The 19,908-nt window shown below is 44.6% G+C and overlaps 2 protein-coding genes across 3 annotated transcripts; one reads left to right on the top strand and one right to left on the bottom strand.

Moving 5' to 3' along the window:
* Positions 1-583: 583 nt before the first annotated feature.
* Positions 584-4,023, bottom strand: thtpa (thiamine triphosphatase). 2 transcript variants are annotated; one of them, XM_080522307.1, is made up of 4 exons: positions 3,883-4,023; positions 1,584-1,666; positions 828-1,298; positions 584-716 (listed from the first exon to the last, which is right to left on the bottom strand). In XM_080522307.1, exons 2-4 carry the CDS (start codon positions 1,651-1,653, stop codon positions 616-618), a joined length of 642 nt encoding a protein of 213 aa, XP_080378433.1. In that variant the 5' UTR covers positions 1,654-1,666; positions 3,883-4,023; the 3' UTR covers positions 584-615. The 2 variants fall into 2 exon arrangements, with proteins under 2 accessions (XP_080378433.1, XP_080378434.1); XM_080522308.1 differs by having other exon boundaries at positions 1,584-1,653; positions 3,883-3,967.
* A 394-nt stretch (positions 4,024-4,417) lies between these two features.
* On the top strand, positions 4,418-18,603 carry zfhx2 (zinc finger homeobox 2). The gene is made up of 5 exons (XM_080522299.1): positions 4,418-4,477; positions 6,838-6,996; positions 9,199-9,265; positions 10,472-14,625; positions 15,418-18,603. Exons 1-5 carry the CDS (start codon positions 4,472-4,474, stop codon positions 15,838-15,840), a joined length of 4,809 nt encoding a protein of 1,602 aa, XP_080378425.1. The 5' UTR covers positions 4,418-4,471; the 3' UTR covers positions 15,841-18,603.
* Positions 18,604-19,908: the final 1,305 nt, after the last annotated feature.

Below are 19,908 nucleotides of genomic sequence, written 5' to 3'. Positions count from 1 at the left end.
ATCCTCCATAATGTAAACACAACTTGGGCGTGTGCACAACCAGTGATGTCACTCTGTTATTGTCAGAAGCTCCGCCCAGCAGAGGAAATACTGCTGTTTATCGGCTATTTTCTCGCAGATTGCCGTGTTTTAACATTTTACCCTTGAGACCAGTTAGCATAAAAAATGTCCCTAGAAGCAACAGCCAGAATGTTTTGGAGGTCGAATTTTCATTTCACTAGGACTTTAAAGCTATGTATAATTTTCTTTGTACTTCAAAATTGTGTGACACTTTGTGTTGATCTTTCACATATAATTCCGAATAAAATATATTTGTTTGTGGCGTGTAATGTGACAAAATGTGGAAAAGTTCAAGGGGTATGAATACTTTTGCAAGCCACTGTATATGATGTATATGTTGTCCCAGTGCAGGGAGGGTGGAGCTGGAGTCATAACCAACCATCAATCCATCTTCTAGTCTCACTCAAACAGTGGACTTCTCACTATGAGGAAAGTGAGCTAACCACTGTACCACTATGTCGCCTCACGACAGAACGTAAATGATCCGCCTCTGTGTTCAGTGTTTATTTAGTTTCTCTAATAAATAACATATAAACCGTTAGAACATGATTCCTCCTACAGAACATGTTCGCTCAGTAGTCTTGCGTAGTGCTCGGGGTGATTTCTTTTAAGGTAAACATCCATTTTCCCTTCGACTCGCTCGTCTCCAGAAAGGCCTGTGAGGAAGGAGAGGACACTTTTCAGACTTTTTGAGAAAACCACATCAGAAAACAGCCAAATGAATGAATGAATGAATTGAATGAGTGATAAGGAGTGTGGGCGCTCACCCAGCTTCTGAGCCGTCCTCCTGATCTTCTCCATCGCACGCTGCACGTCTCCGCATTCTGGTACGAGGACTTCTATCTCTCCCACGTCATAACCAAAGTCCGCCTGGTCCAGATCGACCTGCACGCCCTCCTCCTCTAAAGTGAACGACCGCCGCACCGTTGTGTACGCTGCAAAGCACGCCAGCCTCCACCTTCCCAGCCAGGACTCGTCTTCCTCTGAGGGACTCGCTTCCGCGCCGTCACCTCCGACGACCTCTTTGACCCGCAGGTGAATCTCCGGCAGGTCGGTGATCTCCTTGTAGCGGGTGCACAGCGCCACGTCCCGCGGCTCCTCTGACCCGTCCAGTTTCGCCAAGGGACACTTGAGCTCCCAGCATCCTTTGCGCTTCCGCAGCCACATATCCCTCAGAGTGAGGTGGAACTCGGGGGTGTCATAATACTGGTCATGGAACTGGCGCTGGCCGATGCAGACTGCCGAAAGGAGAATGGAGTGGGATGAAAGAAATCACTTTGCTAATGAGAGGAGAAATAAATGAAATACTAACAAGACTGAGACAAAAAAAAAAAATTAAAGATAATTATTAAGAAGACACAGATGGCCACTGTCACTATCATTACACAAAAACCACAGCAAATTAGAGTCATTAAGTGTTGGGAAAAGCTTTTTAGTGACCCTTCTTAAGTTGTTGTGGATCACGGCGTCTTATAAATGCCTCAGTTTTAGTAACTGTGAGGTGAAAAAGATAAAAGTCATACCCCCAATCTCCTCCAGAGTTTTCAGGTTGTCGGCGCTGCAGACAAATTTTCTTTCCACTTCCACACTCATCTGAAACAGCAGACTATGATCCACACTGAATATGTGACCTGACTGCAAATACAATCCAGTTTATTTTCAAACCACCGACAGAATCTGTTTGAAATTAATACACATCTACTATATATATATATATATACTGTGTATATATATATATACACACACACTGTATATATATATATATATATATATACACTGTATATATATATATATATATATATATATATATATATATATATAGAGAGAGAGAGAGAGAGAGAGAGAGAGAAGGCCTGTGGGCCAAACCCAGCTGCAAGAGGCTCCAATCCAACCAAACTTCCAAGCATATTATCATAACATAGAATTTATTTTGAAAAAAATGTCTTTAACAGTAGTGAATGCAACACAACACTGACACCTGAGCTGAGATATGTGTGATGCTGCCATGAAAGTCAGCGACAACGTTGCTATCAAACTAGCCTCAACGCTACTATAGAAGAAGATTTTTGGATATTTCACTGTATTTTGCACCAGAAGGTTTAATTAAAATTGACTCTATGTTGAGATTGTCGTCATTCTCTGAAGTAATTTCTTGGTTTTTGTAAACATCATAGATGTGTATGATGTATATGTTCTCCCGGCTGCACAGTGGGGTGGAGCTGGGTTTACCCCGAACGTGTCATCAATCCATCACAGTGCGAACAAACAATCTAAAGTCAGAAATTAACAGTGGGCAGCACAGCTGGTGTTGGATTATGCTGGAAAGCTGGAGGACAAATGGAAAGTTAATGCAGGCACAGGGAGAACATGCAAACTCTCCACAGAAAGGTCTCAAAGCCAGAAGTCTAATTCTGAATGCAGATTGCGCTAAGTCTCGGGGCTCAATTTTCTTTCTCTCTATCCCCTTAGCCTAGCCGAAACAGTGGAAAGTCTCCACCTCTCCAATGCAGATTTAAAAAAGGAAAGATTATGCAGAAATTCACCAGTAATCTGAACCCAATCGACAAATATTACTATTGTATAATACTAATATGTGGAAGTGTATCCAAAATAATAGCCTAATATATATATATTATACAATTATTCCTCATGATTCATGAAAATCAAAAATGCAGCAACTCAAAATATTAGAAAATGCCACACTTTTTCTCTCAAATGTTCTAACCTGAGGCCATGACTATGACAGTTTTGTGGGTGTGTTTAGTAGTAATCAAGTAATAGAGCTGTATTGTTAAGCAAATCTGTAGTTCAGAACACACTGGTGTCATAACTAACAAGGCTGAAGTTCATGCAGCATTTTATTCTTTTTTTTTAATGCAATCATTTAATTGAGTATTGTTGGTGCATAATTAAAGCTTATTTTATGACACACCTGCATTACCACCAGGCTGCAATCCATGCAGAGTACGAGGAGATAACTTTTCAATGATAACCTTGGCTTAGACACAATCATTTAATACACTTGTATTATTGGAGCATCTGTACTTTATAACACACCTGTAACAAAGGCTGCCATTCATGCAGAGTAAGAGGAGCTGAAAACTTTTTAATAGCCTTTTTTTAGATACAATATATTTAATAAATACATTATCAAACAGTGTGTTAATGGTTAAGAGAGAAGCCATGCAGAATTTAACTCTACCCCCTGCGTAATGACAATAAAGATAATTTATTTAATATAGTTTTTTAGATGCAATCATTTAATAAGAGTGTTGATAGTTGAAAAACAAAGTTGATCTGTAGTTTATAACGCACTATAACCAGACTGCAACACATGCTCGGGAGGAGGAGCTGAAAACTTTTCAATGATAGTAAATATTTTTTTTAGATGCAACCATTTAACATTATTATAGTATAAATTAAAAAAACGGAATTTGATCAGTAGTTTATAACACATCCCAACCGGACTGCAAGACATACAGAGTAGGAAGAGCTGACAACCATTTAATGTGTTTATTTAGATGCAATTATTTCATATAGTCGTATTTTTGCTGCAAAACAGTAGCTGATCTGTAGTTTATAACAACTGTATCATATTGGAGCTGTAATCTATGCTGGGTAGGAGGAGCTCACAACTTTTCAAAGACTTTATTTAATGCAGTCATTTAATAAGAGTATTTAACTGATTTGCAGTTTATAACACACCTGTCTTGGTCATAACAGAGCTGCAAAGCCATGCAGGCTCAAAGCCACTGAACGACTCCACATTACCAAGCGGTAGAAAAACGCCACAAAACGTGTCGCCCTGCAAACTTGACACACCTTTACGGGTCACGTCCTCAAGTCCAAACCGATTCTGCACCGAGACGAGCTCCGCGCGGCGACAACACGTCAGCGACGTTTTTGGGTTTTGTTTTTTTTCGCACAGGCGCAATTAAGGACAGCTATTAGAGCATCACTTCCTGTCCCGATAGCGGGGGCCTGCGGATGGGTGCAGATTAAATACACACACGCGCGCGCGCGCGCCACACCTATCGTGAGTGGTCATTTATTCAGCTTTAATTAACTCTTTCTTTGTGTGAATTTTTTTTTTTTTATGTTTTCTTAATTCTAATGAACGAGTGATTTCAGTTTGAATTATTAATCTGTAATATCTGTGGGGTTACATAAGGGATTGTGTCCCCTCTGAATGTCAGCAATCAGCCGAGGGGGGAGCTGTGGTGTGTTTACTAGGGGGAAGGAGAGAGAGAATGAAGGGAGGGGGAGAGAAGAGAGGGAGAGAGAGAGAGAGAGAGAGAGAGAGAGAGAGAGGGAGGGAGGGCACGCAAGAAAACTTTTCACTTGTGAGGAGCCACAGAGGACGCGTGTGTGTGTGTGTGTGAGTGTGTGTGTGCGTGTTGGAGCGGCGACCATGCAGGTAAAGAAAAGGAATCGGCTAATTGCTGCGAACTTAATTAAACGCGATCGGTTAATTTAATCCGGGGAGAGAGAAAGAGAGAAGGAAGAGGAGGAGGGGAATGGGGGGCAGAGGTGGCCTGCGACCGACACGGGATCGAGCGAACGACGGATCGCGCCCCGTCCTAATCCGAAATCCAGCATTAAATCCAAAACTTTTTTCTTCTTCTTCTCCCCCCACCTCCCTCCCTCCCTCCCTCCTTCCTTCACGGGGCTCTCTCCTTAACGCCAACCCCCCCACCCCCCCCTACCCAAATCGACGAGGCGACCGCGGCTCACGTATTCCGCTCCGAGTCGCTCGTAATTCCCTCCGTCCAATTACCAGTTAAAATGAGAGTTTAAATGACCATGTGTTGCACCGCGACTGGCTTCAAGCTCCGAGATCCGAGGACGCGTCCAGCACGGGGAGGTCTGCCCGCTTTACTGGCGGCGGAGGACGGGAGGAGGGGTGCGAGTTTCTAACACATCTGTAAACGGAGCCCCGCGTTCATTAATTAAATGGCTTTGGTGCGGGTAGGCCTCAATTTGCGCTGTTGAGCAGCCGGCGGACGGGCGGTGCAACACTACATGCCCGACTGGCAGAGCACAATCACGGGGGTAAGCGAATAACTCGAGGCCGGGGATTTGTTTTTGTTTTTTGTTGTTGTTTTTATTTCGCCTTGTTCCCCCCCCCTCTCATTCCTACCGAAGCGTATCTGTGTTACCGAGGCTGCACTCCCCGCCCGGGCCGGGAGGAGTTCGTCGGCAGCGGAGAGCAGCCAGTTTGGAGACAGTTTGAGGAGCGGTTAATTATCTCTGCCTGCTAACAGGCTATAGCTAGCGGAGTGACACGACTGGTAACAACCCCCCCCTCCTCCCTCCACCCCCACCTCGTTTTTTCTCCCCTCTAATGTGTTTATTAATGTAATCATCGCTTCCACCTTCAACCGAGAGCCGCCGGGGGGACATTTCGCTGACGTCTGCCCCCGTCTTGTTGCAGTTTTTGGGGGGAGAAGTGCGGGATTATTTTCCAGTAAACTCACTGTAATGCGACGTTATCGGCGGAGGGGGGGGGGGGGCGCTTCACAACCTAGCCTGCTAGCTAATTGATCCGGTCGGCATAGCTAATTAGGCTGCTCGTTAATTAGCCAACTCGGCTACGTCGTTCGAGTTTTATTCAGGTTTTTTTTAATTCTGAGGTGATTTGAAGATCGAGTCTTTAGATGTGGACTGTTGTGGTCGTTTAACCCTGCTAGCTGGCTAATTGGCATGACGAGGAAGTGAGGCTGGCTGTGTGTTGGTATTTCTCCTCATGGGCATGAAACGTTGTCTTGTTTTGTTTTGTTTTTTTTAAATGTAAAAGACATCTGGCTATAGAAAGCAACAGCTAGTGTTTTTAAATCCTTCATATTGTGCTAATGCAGTGTTTGCAGCCCGTCTCTGTTGGGTAGGTTTTGACTTGACAATATCATGATTGTAGTTCGCTTGTATTGATTTACATTGTGAGTAACTCACAGGCTGGCTGGGTGTAAAAAGGGAACGAGTGTGACACAATCGGCTAATTGTTTGAGGAGCAACTGTGCAACGAAAAAAAAACCTGCTGCAAACACAACAAAGTGTTCAACATCAGCAAGATGTCACCTGAGCAGCTTCATTATTGTAGTCTGAATTAAAGGAACCGCCCTGGAAAGTATGGTAATAAATCAGTCAAACAACCTGTGTGGTTAAGATTTTTGTATTTCAAATAATTGATATAGTATCTGGTGGAAATAATGACATAAGGTGCATTATTGAGTACAAAAGCTTGGCCTTTGTTTAGTGTGATTGCACAGAATGACTTTATGCCGCTTGTTTGTTTACCTTGTGTTGCGCAAAATAGTTTTAGGCCCTTTTGACACGATGGGGTTTCAAGCGATAATGCTTCGTGTTTCTGAGAAGTTTCGCATTTACACTGCAATGTTTTGGAAACAATGTAGTTGGTATGTTGGGCCGCGAGTTGGGTCATGACACTCTGGTGGTAAACATTGTTCTTATTGTCCAACTACTGAGCATGCGCAGAAGAACTGTTTACCATGGCTATGGCACACATACAGTAGCAGCGTTTCGTTAGCCCAATCGTTTTCAGAAAGTCGCGTTTTCCCCTATTTTCATGAAGAGTATTGAAAAAGTTCAATTGTCGGTGACTGCGAACCCACAAAATGCAAAATATATTTTTGTTTTTACATTAAATCATCGTGGAAACAAGGCCTCAGTCTTGAAATTGTGTTTGGGGTACCACTGGTTAGATTTCAAGCTTACAGCGTAGCAGTGACTCCACGTCCATGTTTTTTGTGTCTTCGTCAGGAGGAGTCTGGAGAGACGGTATTCAGTGAAAGGAATGGGGAGGCAGAGTGGCTGTGCCCCCTGTGCCAAAAAGGCCAACCAGACCGATCTTCCTTGTCTCTTCATCTTACCGAGCAGCACAGCGTTCTTCCATCATGTGTCAACAGGCTGCTGGACATCGTAAGTGACGACCAGAATAAGTCATATGATTGTTGTCAAGTCTGACTGGTTCTCAAGGGGGTTTTCCCTACAGTCACAGCCCGATTAATTCGCATGTATATCAATTATAACCATAGTTTTTAATTAGCCCACTTGTTGCTGGCTGATAAATGAGTTGGACAAGATTTAATTGAAGTCACAAGAAGCTGAGTTTGGTGGCTCTCTGTCCATCCTAATGGTTACTTCTGATGCAGCACAGGTATGAAAGCCTGAGGCCTGACACCTGATCTGCAGAGGGATTAAACAATGTGCAATTATGTGACTAAGCAGTGGGAGACGGTAAATGTATGGTAATGACCTAAAAAAAAAAAAAAAGCACACTAGTGAAGAGGAACTCCATCTCTTAACTTTCAGTATTGCCATTGTGTCGTGTTCACTCTTATTGTTTAATATGATCCAGTGATTTATTCTGCTCTCATAAGGAGGAATTTTTCCGTTTTGACCGGTTAGAGTTTAGTGGGAGGTGACATAGCACAGGCATTGTTAATAATCTGACCCCCTCAAAATGTTAGAAACATCTCTCGATCTGTTTTCATGGGAACCTTTAAAGTCAAGTCAAACCTAGATCTTTCTGCTATTATGTGACCGTGTGAGCTGCAACCTCTAAACCATGAGCTGTATGAATGATCACCGACCTGTGAGTCTCCAGCAGACTGAGCGTTCTGAGCTTTCCTAAAGTAGAATCTGTGATGGAGCTGTACGTTTTAGTTCAGAAGCCACAATCAGCCCAATTCCATGTTGAGTGGGCTGGGCGGTTAAAATAGGGCCATGATAACTAATTATACTAGGGATGTCTCGATCACAGTTTACGGTGCTCGGTACAATCCGATTTTTCAGATTTGAGTATCAGCCGACACCGATTCTTTCCCAATCCGATACTTGCATTGCTGTTTTGTGAAAATACTTGTAGTATATTATAGTAGCAACGAAGATGTATAAAGCTAAAAGCTTCATTAAAAGAAGATTTGCTGAGCTACAATGATCATGAAATTCGCTTATTGAATCAAAATTCTTCTCAAAATGATGTACAAACGTATTTGAACTTTATTCAATTCCAACAAAAAAAAATATTTCCACAGTGCCGTCTCATAAGGGAGCGAACATTTTTATGTGGAATCTCTGATCCATTTAAAATGGTATAAACGACTTCACCTAAATTGTGACAAGAAATTCAAATTTGAAAACATGAAGCCACCTTGAAAATGAAACAAAAATATAAATAAACAGTGAAACGGAGCAAAATTCCACTTCAAAGTGACTTAAAAAGAAACGTCCTTTAAAAAAAAATGTGCAAAAACTTTTGTATCTCAACTGGCCGCTGAACACTTTAGTCGTTTTTTATTCAAATGCTTCCAGACTGCCGACATGTTGGCAGTCTGGATCGATAACGCAGCTCACAAGCTTTGGGTCTCATGTGCGACATCCCTGCTATTGTGGATCACTTTAAAAGTAGCTAGAATCATGGACACGAAAAAAAACCAAATTTGAGTAATACAGATTCAAATTGTGCTCCTGTTGTAGCTTATTGCACGGTAATGACAAAAGTGATTGCTCATAAAAACTAATATCGGGGGGGGGGGGTTTCCTTCCTTCTTCACATATGTTTTATCCAAAGAACGCCAACATAAGACGGTGTCGTTTGCCAGATAAGCCACAGGGAGAAAAGCAGGTTTATTTATGCGTAGTGTGTCATTGCATTAGTAATCAAAAGTTGAGTTGTGACTGAGGGTGTTGTTTTCCGTTGCATTGCTTATGCAAATCCACCTTCCTGCAGTCGCTGCTCTGTTTTTGTAAGTTTGAATGTCTCATTGTTTGGATTTGCCACCAAACCAAGTATGTCACCGTGAAAATATTTGTCGAGTCGACAACAAGTTTTAATAAAAACAAATCTGAATCACCTGTGTGAACAAGACGAGTTTCAAGAGTTATGAAGCTTATTGATGTCCAGTGTAAAGCTATAGGAGGAACGTGATCGGTAGATCATTTGATCAAAGATGTTGTGATGTATGCCTGTAGGCTAATTGTCGAATTAAAGACTTGGCAGAGTGGTTGCGGGTAATATAACACGCCCAAAATCTGGTGCCACTCCAAAATGTCATAACTGAAAGAAGCGTGTGCAGTGTGTGTCACTCTGGTGCTCACTCTCTCCTCTGCTTCCTACAGGCCGTTCTGAAACAGGCCGCCAGCGCTGCTGCAGCAGGAGTTAAAACAAAAGCTCCCAAACCAACAGGTGAGATGATACTTCTCCAACAAAGTAACTCCAGTTAATAAGGAGCAGCGGAAAATGAATGCGGTATTAAGACACACACACTTTTTCTTTTTTTAACATGCGTGGGAGTAATTCGTTGTATAATTACTGGTGACTAAGTCTTTATTTAACTTTTAAGTTCACCGTAACCTTGAATTATTTGAGAAATGCCTTAGTTTTCACAATTTTCTTTGCGTTAAAGATTTTCCCTGGAAACCAGAGGCCGTCATGCATCATTTAGCATATTATTACAGTGTGCTTTATGTTTTACAGAATAGAGAGGCACTTACAAATGATTACACGACACAGCAGTGATGTCTTTTTTTCCCCAATAGATTCATGCCATTTCCAAATTTTATATAAAAATCTCACAACCTGTTTTAGTGAAAAGTATTAAAAAAGAAAAGATTTTTCTTTAAATTATGAGGAATTCATAACATTAGGTGTTGTTTGTGACTGTAACAATGAGCCTTGGGTGTAATAAAGTGAGTTTCTCTATTTGGATTCAATAATAAAGTTTACATTAACAGAGTTTCACCTTATAAAAACAAGGTCAGTAAAAGCAAGGTCACACGTTTTTGTTTTTAGAAAGCTACAAATTCTTTCTTTGTATACTTATTTCTACAATCTTCAACTCAAATCGTTCAGTAATTTCCATTATTTTTGATAATGGAGCATTGTAGTGTATAATGAGACCATTGTCCTTTGCTTCATGGATGTATAGGGTCTGTTCATAAAGGACTTTTGCTTTATATGCCACAACAATGTTGGCAAATCCCACATTCAGTGTAAAACATTTGGATCTTCTACTTTGGCATGATTCAAATAAAGACGTTGTTAGATTCTTCACTGTAATAGAATGTCAAATAATAATATCTGGTCAGTCAAATCTATGAGAATATATTCCAGTTTTTGTTATAGTTCCAGTTTACATTTTATAACTAGAATATAATTTTTTGTTGAGACTGAACAATGTTCAGTTAAGCCACAGTTTGGAGAAATGGGCCACAAAATTGTGACTTTTTTTGATGTCCACATTAATATTTTTATGATCTGTTTGTAAGCAGTAAAATTCACAAAACAAACGATAGGACCATCGTTCAAATTGACATCAAGTTTGTCTGTGCACGCTTATTTTTTCACTTTTTACCCTCACAGAAAAGTTAAATGTGTCATTCGTTCCATCAGACGCTGATCCTTCGCAAACGAAGCAGGCAGAAGACATCGACTCCGAGCCCTGCCAATCTAGCAAGAGTGCAGACGCTACCCAGACGCTCGGAGACAAAGAGATGGAGGAGGAGAGAATAATGGAACAGGAGGGAGGTGAAGCTGAGCCGGAGCCAGAAGAGGAGGGAAATCCACTGGCAGGAGGCAAACGGCAAAATGCAACAGAAATCCCAGACGCTGGTGAGAAGTCGGTTGGTAAAAACGGCGTGCAGGCTGAAAATAACACCCGGTCGTTCAAATGCAACGCCTGCCTGGAAAGTTTCCCCAGCAGAACTGCCTTGAGTGTTCATTACAACTCTACATCCCACATTCAGAGGATGACTACAGGCGCCGCGAAGCAAAGTGTAGAAAGCAATCCCCTGAATTCCTCGGTCCCAGTCCTCACTCGGCCGTATATATCAAACAAACCCTACCAGTGTGCGATATGTCGAGTCTCCTACAATCACGCCATCACCCTCGAGAGCCATATGAAATCTGTCTTGCACCAGACCCGAAGCCGAAACGCCGGGCTGGCAGCGAACAGCACCACGGTGACCACATCTGGAAGCGGAACCACTCAGTTGATGAGCTCCACCAGCGCCGCTGCTACCGGGACTCTGGTGGTGACTGCTGCAAAGGATGGCGAGCAGATTCCAACGTCACAAGTGGCCACCTCTCTCCTCACCTCCCCCGTGGCCTCCGCTCAGGCCGTCTCGGCCTTTCTCACCCTCCTCACGTCGAGCCCCAACACCCTCTCGCACTCTCTCCTGCCCTCCCTGTTTGCGGCCGGCGCTGCTCCCGGCGCCGCCGCGCCTCAGCTCGTGCCTCAGCCCCAAATGGTCATGCCCCTGATCCTAAATGGGCTGCAAGCCCAAACACAGCAGCACCAAGAAAACCAGCAAGGCCAGCTCCTCACCCAGTGTGTGCCGTTCGTAGGCCTCAGCACAGCCCAGCAAGCCCTCCTAACCCAAAGACTTAACAGCTTGCAGACCCAGTGGCCCTCTGCAGGAGTTCAAACAAACATACAAGTGTGTCTCGAAGAGCAAAAGCAAACTTCAACAACTGAGGCAGAGCAAGAGAAAAAGGGGAGTGACGGGACAGAGAAGATATCCGATCAGCTCAAGGACAGACAGAACCTTACTACAGAAACGAATAAAGCGGAGAAATCTAAGGAACAGAACGGTAAAGACATTGCACATTGGTCCAATACAGAAAGCAAAGGGAAGGTTGAGAATAATGAGGACAATGGGAAGGCACATGGAGATAGCACAACAGATGGAGACAGTGTAACTAATCAGTTGGGCCTGGAAGGTGATAAAGCAGCAAGCCTGAGTCTTTCCCCAGTGGGCACAGAGAAGAGCCTCGGCAATAACAACCTCTCCCCTTCTGCATCTGTGCCGAGCAACTCCAGTTTCAGTCCTGTAAATCTGAACCTTACACTTAGCCCTGATTCAACTCCTCAGAAGTCACAATCAGGCACGAGCCCGAGTGGCTCGCTCGGCACCCCGAAAACCAGCCGGAGTACAAATGCCTTAACTAACAACCAAACTCGTCTCAATTGTAACGCATCCATATATCCAGACCTTCCAGTGCTGTCAGAGTTCCAGTCGGAGGTTCTCTGGGCCTTCTTTGAATCGCGCAGCGAGGCTGACGCTGCGAGTCCTCCCCACGAGGACTGCGAGGCGCTTGGCAGAGAAGTGGGTCTGTCTGAACAGGAAGTACGGAGGTGGCTGACTCAGGCTTGCCTCACCAAACGGAGACAGAGGGCATCGGAGTCAGAACACCTGGCCGGCTTTACAAAGCACAGCCAGGGCTCCGATGTCGACTTTGACGATGAGGAGAGCTCGCTGGTTATAGCGGAAGGAGACGACGACGCTGAAGCCTCAAGCAGCCAAGCAATGGATTTGTCTCGGACAAGAGGGAAACGCAAACTAAGAGATTTGTGCAGAGAGAGTCAAGGAGGCTCCTGTCTCACGTCGGACTCTGAGAATGAGGTCTACACCTCTGTGATTGTTTCCGATGAAGAAAGCCAGAACGGTTCTTTCAAAGAGTGCCCAGAAAGCCCCGCTAAAGACGACGCTCACCGGGAGGTCTATCCCGACAGGGGAGCCATTGGAGGGAAGGTGTTGCGCTCCACAACTGTGTTCCTTTCTGATGCAGAGGACGAGTACGAGGAAGAGGAGGGATTGGGTGGACAGAGGGCTAAGAGGAAAAGAAGGGGGGAGTTTGAACACGATGAAGTGGAGGTGAAAAAGGAGAGGCTGGACCCTGATGTGGATCTGGAGTTGGAGGCCCAAGGGGATCCTCCATGTTCACAGTCCCACTTCTTGGATCACCCCGAGATCCCAGCGGGTGCTCTTCACTCACTTCCCTTGTCCCTCACTCCCTTCTCCGCACAGTTTCTTAGCCCTTACGTCGTCTCTCTGACTCCACCAATGATGGGGGACAGGAGTAAAGTACCCGTTTTCTCCAACTCGCCAACCATCACACAGTTCGCCAGCTCCCTTCTCTCACAGTACAGTCTCTCCCATCCAAACCAAATTATTCCCCACTTGTCCAACGGTGATGATTGCGAGGCTGCTCTTGATCTCAGCATGGGTAAAAGCAGCTCAAAATCTGCGTCCTCATCGTCTCTGGCTGATAAAATTGCCGTACAAAAGGGCCAGCTGCTTGACGGGCTTGGCCTAAAGCCAACGTCCAAAGGCCTTGTGGTTGTCCAAGTTAAGCCGGAGCCAGTTAGTGGCATTCCCTCTTCCAACAGCGGCATGAGTCTGGTCCACTGCAGTAATCTGACCAAGTCCAGCATTTACATGAGGGCGGCAGAGAAAATGAACGCCACGTTGTATGAAAGGGAACGAGAGAAGGAGCAGGAAAAGCAGAAGGAGAGGGAGCAGGCGCAGGAGCAGCAGCAGAGAAAGTCCAAAGGGAAAAGGTATCGGGATATGCGACGCTCAAGGACCATCATTCAAGCTGAACAGCTCGACATCCTGTATGGCTGCTATTTCAAAGATCCAAATCCTGGGAAACATGAGTTTGAACAAATTTCGGAGTGGGTTCATCTTCCAAAAAAGGTTGTACAAATTTGGTTCCAGAACATGAGAGCACGGGAGAGGAAAGGTGAGGTCCGATTCATCAGCGACGGCACGCTGGCAGCAGTCGGCAAACCTCTCATCAAATTCACCTGGCCGCTGTCCAAACCTATATTCTCTAACAAGACGGCGACAAACAACGCTGGGACTATTACAACCACACCGATCGTGCGGACCCTCATCAAGATGGAGAGAGAGTCTCTGAAGGAGCCAAGCAAACCAGTCATGATCAAAAAAATAATCCCGGTCCCCATCAAGCCCAAGGAGGTGGTCTCCTCCAGCACCGCGTCGCCTGTGAGCAGCATTCCTTCAGCGGTGCCAAAGACCAAGCTCGAAACCACCAGCAATGTCACCATGGTTAAAGTGGCACCCAAAGTAACTGCACCCGTCATCCTCGCACCGCCCAAGGATCTGATCCCGATCGCCCCACGGCCAGCACACAAACGAAAGCTGGAGGAGGAGGAGGAGGAGGAGGAGAGCGAGGAAGAAAAAACTGATGAGGAGAAAGACGAAGGTGAGATGGGTCCCAGTCCGGGGACCACCAACCGCATGGTGCCCAAGCTCTCGGCCACTCCCATCAACAACAGACCTTCTGCCACCACGGCGTCGCAAAAACAGAATGGGCTGAACTACTGGACCTCCAAAGTCCCCATCAAGATCAACACCTTGTCCAGAGAGCAGCTGGCCCTTCCCACACACACACCGCCTCGGCCCATCCCCCCTCCCCCCACTCCGAGCATCGCGCCCGTCAGCCCCAACACCCCGAGCTCGGCCCGGGCGGCCAGCCTCTCCACGCCGCTCGCAGCGAAGTCCAGCCCCACCGAGAGCAGCTTCCTGCCCCACTCGTCCAGCCGCAGGCCGCGGACCCACCTGTCCTGCCTGCAGCTGTCCATTCTGCAGTCCTGCTATGAGACGTGCGCCCACCCTAACGCCATGGAGTGCGAGGCAATCGGCACGGAGCTCAACCTGCCGCTCAAGGTGGTGCAGATCTGGTTCCAGAACACCAGAGCGAAGGAGAAGCGCTGGAGACTGCAGCAGGAGAAAATGGTACGCTGGCAACCGTACGGATCGCATATTTTCATTCATGCAATGCAGACCTGACAAAACAAAAGCTTTTCCAAGACACATTTGAGTTCTGTCTGTAAGGCAAGAGCATGATTGTTTATGAAATTCGGTTTAATACATTTCATATCGGATAAGATTCTGTTATTCATCCCACAGTGGGGAAAATGAACATTGTTGCAGCAGCAAGTTGGTTAGAAAATAGAGTAGTTAAAGAATATGATCAATGATATTTAAAACCAATAATTTGTAACTATGAGGATATTTTACATTCTTGCATAATGTTGGTAGTGATTAAAAATATAGCAGAGATCGTTATTGCACAGAATAAATAAATAGAATAGAACAAATAAATTCCAGAGGGAGCTTTGCTATACAATCCGAAGAGAAATTGGTTTTCTAAGTGAAAAATGGATCCATCGATGCCACTTTTTTAATATACAAGTACTAACCTTGAGTGACCTCCTGCTAAGGGTACTAATAAATGCCATGAAGCCTGTACTGGGGAGCTTTCACGAGTATGAATCCTCGTGCAGTATCTGACCAGATACTGGTATCGGTGCCTCCTCAAAATTGATACTTGTATCATTCTAAAGTAAAACTTGATGCTCATATCTTTATTTCTTTCAGTAAAATGGATGAAGAAAAGTCTGAGTCCAAACTGCAGAAATGCAAATGCAGTCAGTTTAAACGTCCTTTTCTGTGTGATGCTGTGAACCTCGTCTTTTAAATGAAGCTTGTTTCTTGGTTCTGTCCGTCCACCTGTGTGTCCCCCAGTCTCCTCTGCAAGGCGGGAAGGTGGACGTGAGCTCAGGGAGCTACCTGCACTACAGCGCCATCAAAGCCAACCGGCCCATCCTGCCCAAGCCGGTCCAGCTCACGGTCAGCGAGCCGGCGGCGTCCCCGGTGGCCGGTCAGCCAGTGCCGAAGGAGACCCTGACCGGACGCTGCGATGCCTGCAACGTCTCCTTCGAGTCGCGGGCCGCGGCGAGAGCCCACGTCTTCTCCCCGCGCCACCTGGCCACCCTGAGGACCACTAACTTTGGCCAGCCGATGGCGCTGGTCAGCAAGAACGCCAGCGGGAACGGCACGTCGGGCTCGCAGGGTTCTCTCTCCACTGCTGTCACCAGCCCCGGCGCCGCCTCCGGCTCGGAGACGAGTATGGAAACGCCTCCAGCGACGGCCACCAGCAAAAGTTAGACCTCAGATCAGGATTGGTCTGCACACTGACTCGCCGGGCCCGCTTCGGGCTCCTCTCACTTTAATAAATTTGAGCACTAATCCTCGAAAACTAATTGAGTTTTTGACGTCGGCTCCCTTCCTGCACCCGCTAACCCTTCCGCTCACCCCCACACTGACTCCGTGTCCGTCACTCCACAGCGCTCACCTGGACGTCGGAACCTTCAGCTAGACTGGTTCCACGCTGGAGTGACGGCGCCGCCCAGGTTCCCACATCCACTTTCTCCAGACAGTTTTGGTCCTAACCCTGTGGTTCTGTATTAACTTACGACAACCTTCCTAAAATTTGTAAAAGACACTCGACTCGCCATGCTTGAGCTGTTCTCCCCTGAAGACTGATGCAAGCGTTTCCTTCTTTTGGAGCCCGGAAACACCTTTTTGGGATAAAAACCATAAAATATAGTAACATCTCCCACTTTGCTCCTGTGGATTTTCTTTTGTTTTTGTTTTGTTTCGTTCTTTTCCTTCCCCCTCCTGCCTAAACTTTTCACTTTGTTGCTTGGAGATGCAAACGACGGGACTGAAACGTTGGGAGAAGAGGAATCTGTATAAACTGTCCCCTTTCGGTTTGCTGCAGGACGAGTGATCTGAAGCGCGTCGCGGCTTCTCGTTTTGGGATGTTCAAGAGGTACTTGGGAGAGTCCGTGCTGTTAGATTTGACACACTCATAGTTTCATGACAATCCAAATAGACGGCGCAAAAAGAGAGGCTAATCTTTGGCATACCGCACTTTGACACATTTTGCATTGGTTTTGAGATGTTTTTTCGAGCATTCTGATGCAGGTGTCTTTCTTTTTTCTTTTTTCTTTTTTTTTTTTTAAATGAAAAGATACAATAATGCATGTTGGATGCCTTAATATAAATCCTGTTTAATACAATTTATTGATTTTGCTAATCAAATAGAATACGCTTTAGGAGTGCATAATGTGCAAACATTTTTTTTTTTTTTTGGATCCAGTTGCAGAAAATGGCGAAGAGCTTCGTTCCGATCTCCCGTTTAATTTTTTTGGGAGGGAATATTTAGTGTGAATGTGACCTGAACCGGAGCAGCTCGTTGCCTGTAAAGTCGCCCGCGTCCACTCGGCCAAGGAATCCAGTTAAAGCCCATTCTGCTCGTGCTTCACGCCCCCCACCCCCGGTAAATGTTAACTGTCCCCACCCAGACTGTGTGTGGTTTTGGAACGCAGCTCTTTGGGGGGGGGGGGGGGGGGGCTTTGCACCTTGGGTAGGTGTGTTTAGAGAAACGACAGCCTTAAGAGGAAACGCCACCAGCCGTGTCGATTCAAGCCCGGGGGAATTCCCCCCACCTGGCGCAGAGGGTCAGACTGATCACCTAAAAATAAAATCTTTTTTTTTTGCCATGAATACTGTGTACAAGACAGGAAAGTTGAGTACTCGTTTATGTACGTCAATATTTATACAAAAAAACAATACAAGCAATTTTAAAAACTGGCGGAACAGATTTTTTTTTTTTTTTAGGTCAAAAGCCAAAACCTCTGAATCTGAGGACAGAGCTTGAAATGATTTCCTGTACATTGTTTTTGTGTGTGTGTGTGTGTTTTTGTTTTTCCCCCTTCCTTGTTTTGGTTCAGTTCTGAAGCAGAGTTGGCAAATCTGGTCGTGTCCGTGCTGTGAAACGAGACGCGACGTCTGGAATTTACGACAAGGGAGACAGTTGGGTTTATAAGTAGTGTCCTCAAGAGACTTGACGGGTACTCGAATCTAGAATAAATAATAAAATAAAGGCAAAATTATGACATATAAAATGTGTTGACTGAGAGCTAATAAGATGGTGCTGTGTTGAAGGACACATAACATACTAAAGATGTTTTTTTTTCCTTCGATTTAAGTTGTATATTAATGTTACTATTGATAGTTTTAACAAAAAATGCAAAACTAAAAACAAACTTTTTTTGTAAAGAAATATATTGAGAAAAAAAATTAACTGATATTCCAAAGTGATCCTCCCTTCGCTTTCTGTCCTTCAAAAAAAAACAAAAAACCAAAAAGCAATCTTTAACGGTCAACAGAGAGCAGGAGAGGTGTTTTTTTTTATTTCCGTAAATGCAAAACTGTAAAGGACATCCCACGGCTTGACACTTGCACTAGTCCACCATCTTTGCACAAAGCCACAGACATTTCAAACCAACACAGACAGCCATGACTACCACGGAGAGAAACCGTAAAGTTTTATCGTTGCTCCGATTGGAGACTGTATCTTGTGTGTAAAGCGAATGACTGGAGTGCTCAAACCTCAAGACTGGGATCACACACGCACACACACACACATGCACACACACACACATGCACACACACACGCGCACACACACAGACACGGTGTTGCACTGTCCAAACTAGATACGTTTTTATGGAGATCTGCTTTTTATTCTCTTTGTTTCATTGTCACTTTGATTATCACTATTGTTATAACTGTACTACTACTTATACGATTTATTATTACTACTCATCACTGTTTTTTGATTATTATTGATCCATAATGGTTTTAAAAACGCCACCTCTGCTCAAAAAAAAAAAAAAAGGAGAGTATGGTATTCCTCTGAATATTGAACAATTATAGTGGCAGTGTTGTTATGACTTGTTAGATTTTTGATTAAGCTTTTTTTCCCCCTTTCCTCCTCACTTGTACCTGCCTTTTTGTGTTTGGTCTCCATTATGCTTTCTTTGATATACAGAAAAAGAAATAAAAATCGGTTGAACAACATTGAGGGAGCTCTGCATGATTCTTATTTTTCTTTATAATGCAGGACCGATTCTTCAGCGTACAATTGTTTACATTGCACATGTTACCTTTGGCCTTATACAATCAAACACTGTGGTAACCCGTTAAGAGTTCAGTGACCTTTCCAAAAGAACTGAATCACTCACTGACCCTCATGTACCCTGCTTTACATACCTTGAGACGCTTGATCAAAGGTCTCTTGTCGGCTCCCCGGGCTGAAAACAGGATATGTGGCTCTGAAAGCTCAATGCCTAGTCTTAAAATCTGGCAACTTGGGAAATCTGGAGATGTCACTTAGAGTTTTACAACAGTACAAGGTGAATTAAGGAAGAGTGTTGTTCCTGGTGACCACAAATGACAAAATCAAAGTAAAACAGACAAGGTAATGTATACATTTGACTTCTACTGAGGTTCTGTTATTCTGTGTGAGGACAATTGGTCAGTGAAGTCTGAGCTGTTTCTATTGAAACGTCTACATTTGGAAAAGGTCTGTGGCTCTATTGCAGAAATCTCTGTATAGAGTCTGCATGTTCTCCCTGTGCACACGTCGTTGTTTTCCTCCCAAAGTCTAAAAACATTTACCCGTGTTTATTTGCGCCCTGTCGTTGTGTGAGTGTGTATGTCTCCCTCCAACTGACTGTCCAGAACATAACCTGCTTCACTCCTCGCGACTTGGATAAAGAGGATGAAACATTTGGATCTTTTGCCTGTGCAGCACTTTGTAAACTGAGTTTTCACAGGTGGTCTTATATACAGCACAGCAGCAGAATCATAGCTTTTTCTTTTTCTTTCTTACAATTATAGTGTAAGTGTGGTCGGGATCAGAGTTAAATAAACAAGAAAATTTCACGTTAGTCTGGTTTGGTTTGAGATTACAAATTCGAGCTCTGAAAAAAGAATCACGGCACGTAAAACAAACAGCTATTATATGTTCTGTGTCACAAATCCACAGCTATGTAATGTATGTCAGCGTTGTGGTGTCACTCTTAAGAGCCAGTGGTTTACTTCCTGCATATGAATCAAAACTATAGCAGGAATTCCTCCGAATCACAGTCTGTTTGATACTTTCTGAGCTCCTCGAACTCAACTATGCTCAGACTTCAATCGATGCATCAGAGTCCACATTTGGTGTGCCACCAGAGCCCTGACGACAATAATAAATCTTTCAGAAATAGAGCGGATTAATGCAGCCATGGGAGTGGGGTTTGTTTTAAATCACACCCAAGGTGGAAGCCACCCTCAGAAAACAGCTGCAAACTACAATCACGGATATAAACAGAGAGACGTTC

The sequence above is a fragment of the Blennius ocellaris genome, assembly GCF_963422515.1.
Source record: "Blennius ocellaris genome assembly, contig: SCAFFOLD_89, whole genome shotgun sequence".
Lineage (NCBI taxonomy): Eukaryota > Metazoa > Chordata > Actinopteri > Blenniiformes > Blenniidae > Blennius > Blennius ocellaris.
This window is presented reverse-complemented; position numbering and strand designations above follow the sequence as displayed.

Excerpts from the sequence above, each read along its gene's own strand:
- thtpa (XM_080522307.1), bottom strand. The coding sequence starts at position 1,653 with ATGAGTGTGGAAGTGGAAAGAAAATTTGTCTGCAGCGCCGACAACCTG. Across the intron at positions 1,299-1,583 it reads AACTCTGGAGGAGATTGGGG|TCTGCATCGGCCAGCGCCAG; the intron begins GTATGACTTTTA and ends TCCTTTCGGCAG. Across the intron at positions 717-827 it reads GAGGACGGCTCAGAAGCTGG|GCCTTTCTGGAGACGAGCGA; the intron begins GTGAGCGCCCAC and ends CCTTCCTCACAG.
- zfhx2 (XM_080522299.1), top strand. Across the intron at positions 9,266-10,471 it reads AAAAGCTCCCAAACCAACAG|ACGCTGATCCTTCGCAAACG; the intron begins GTGAGATGATAC and ends TCGTTCCATCAG. Across the intron at positions 14,626-15,417 it reads GACTGCAGCAGGAGAAAATG|TCTCCTCTGCAAGGCGGGAA; the intron begins GTACGCTGGCAA and ends TGTGTCCCCCAG.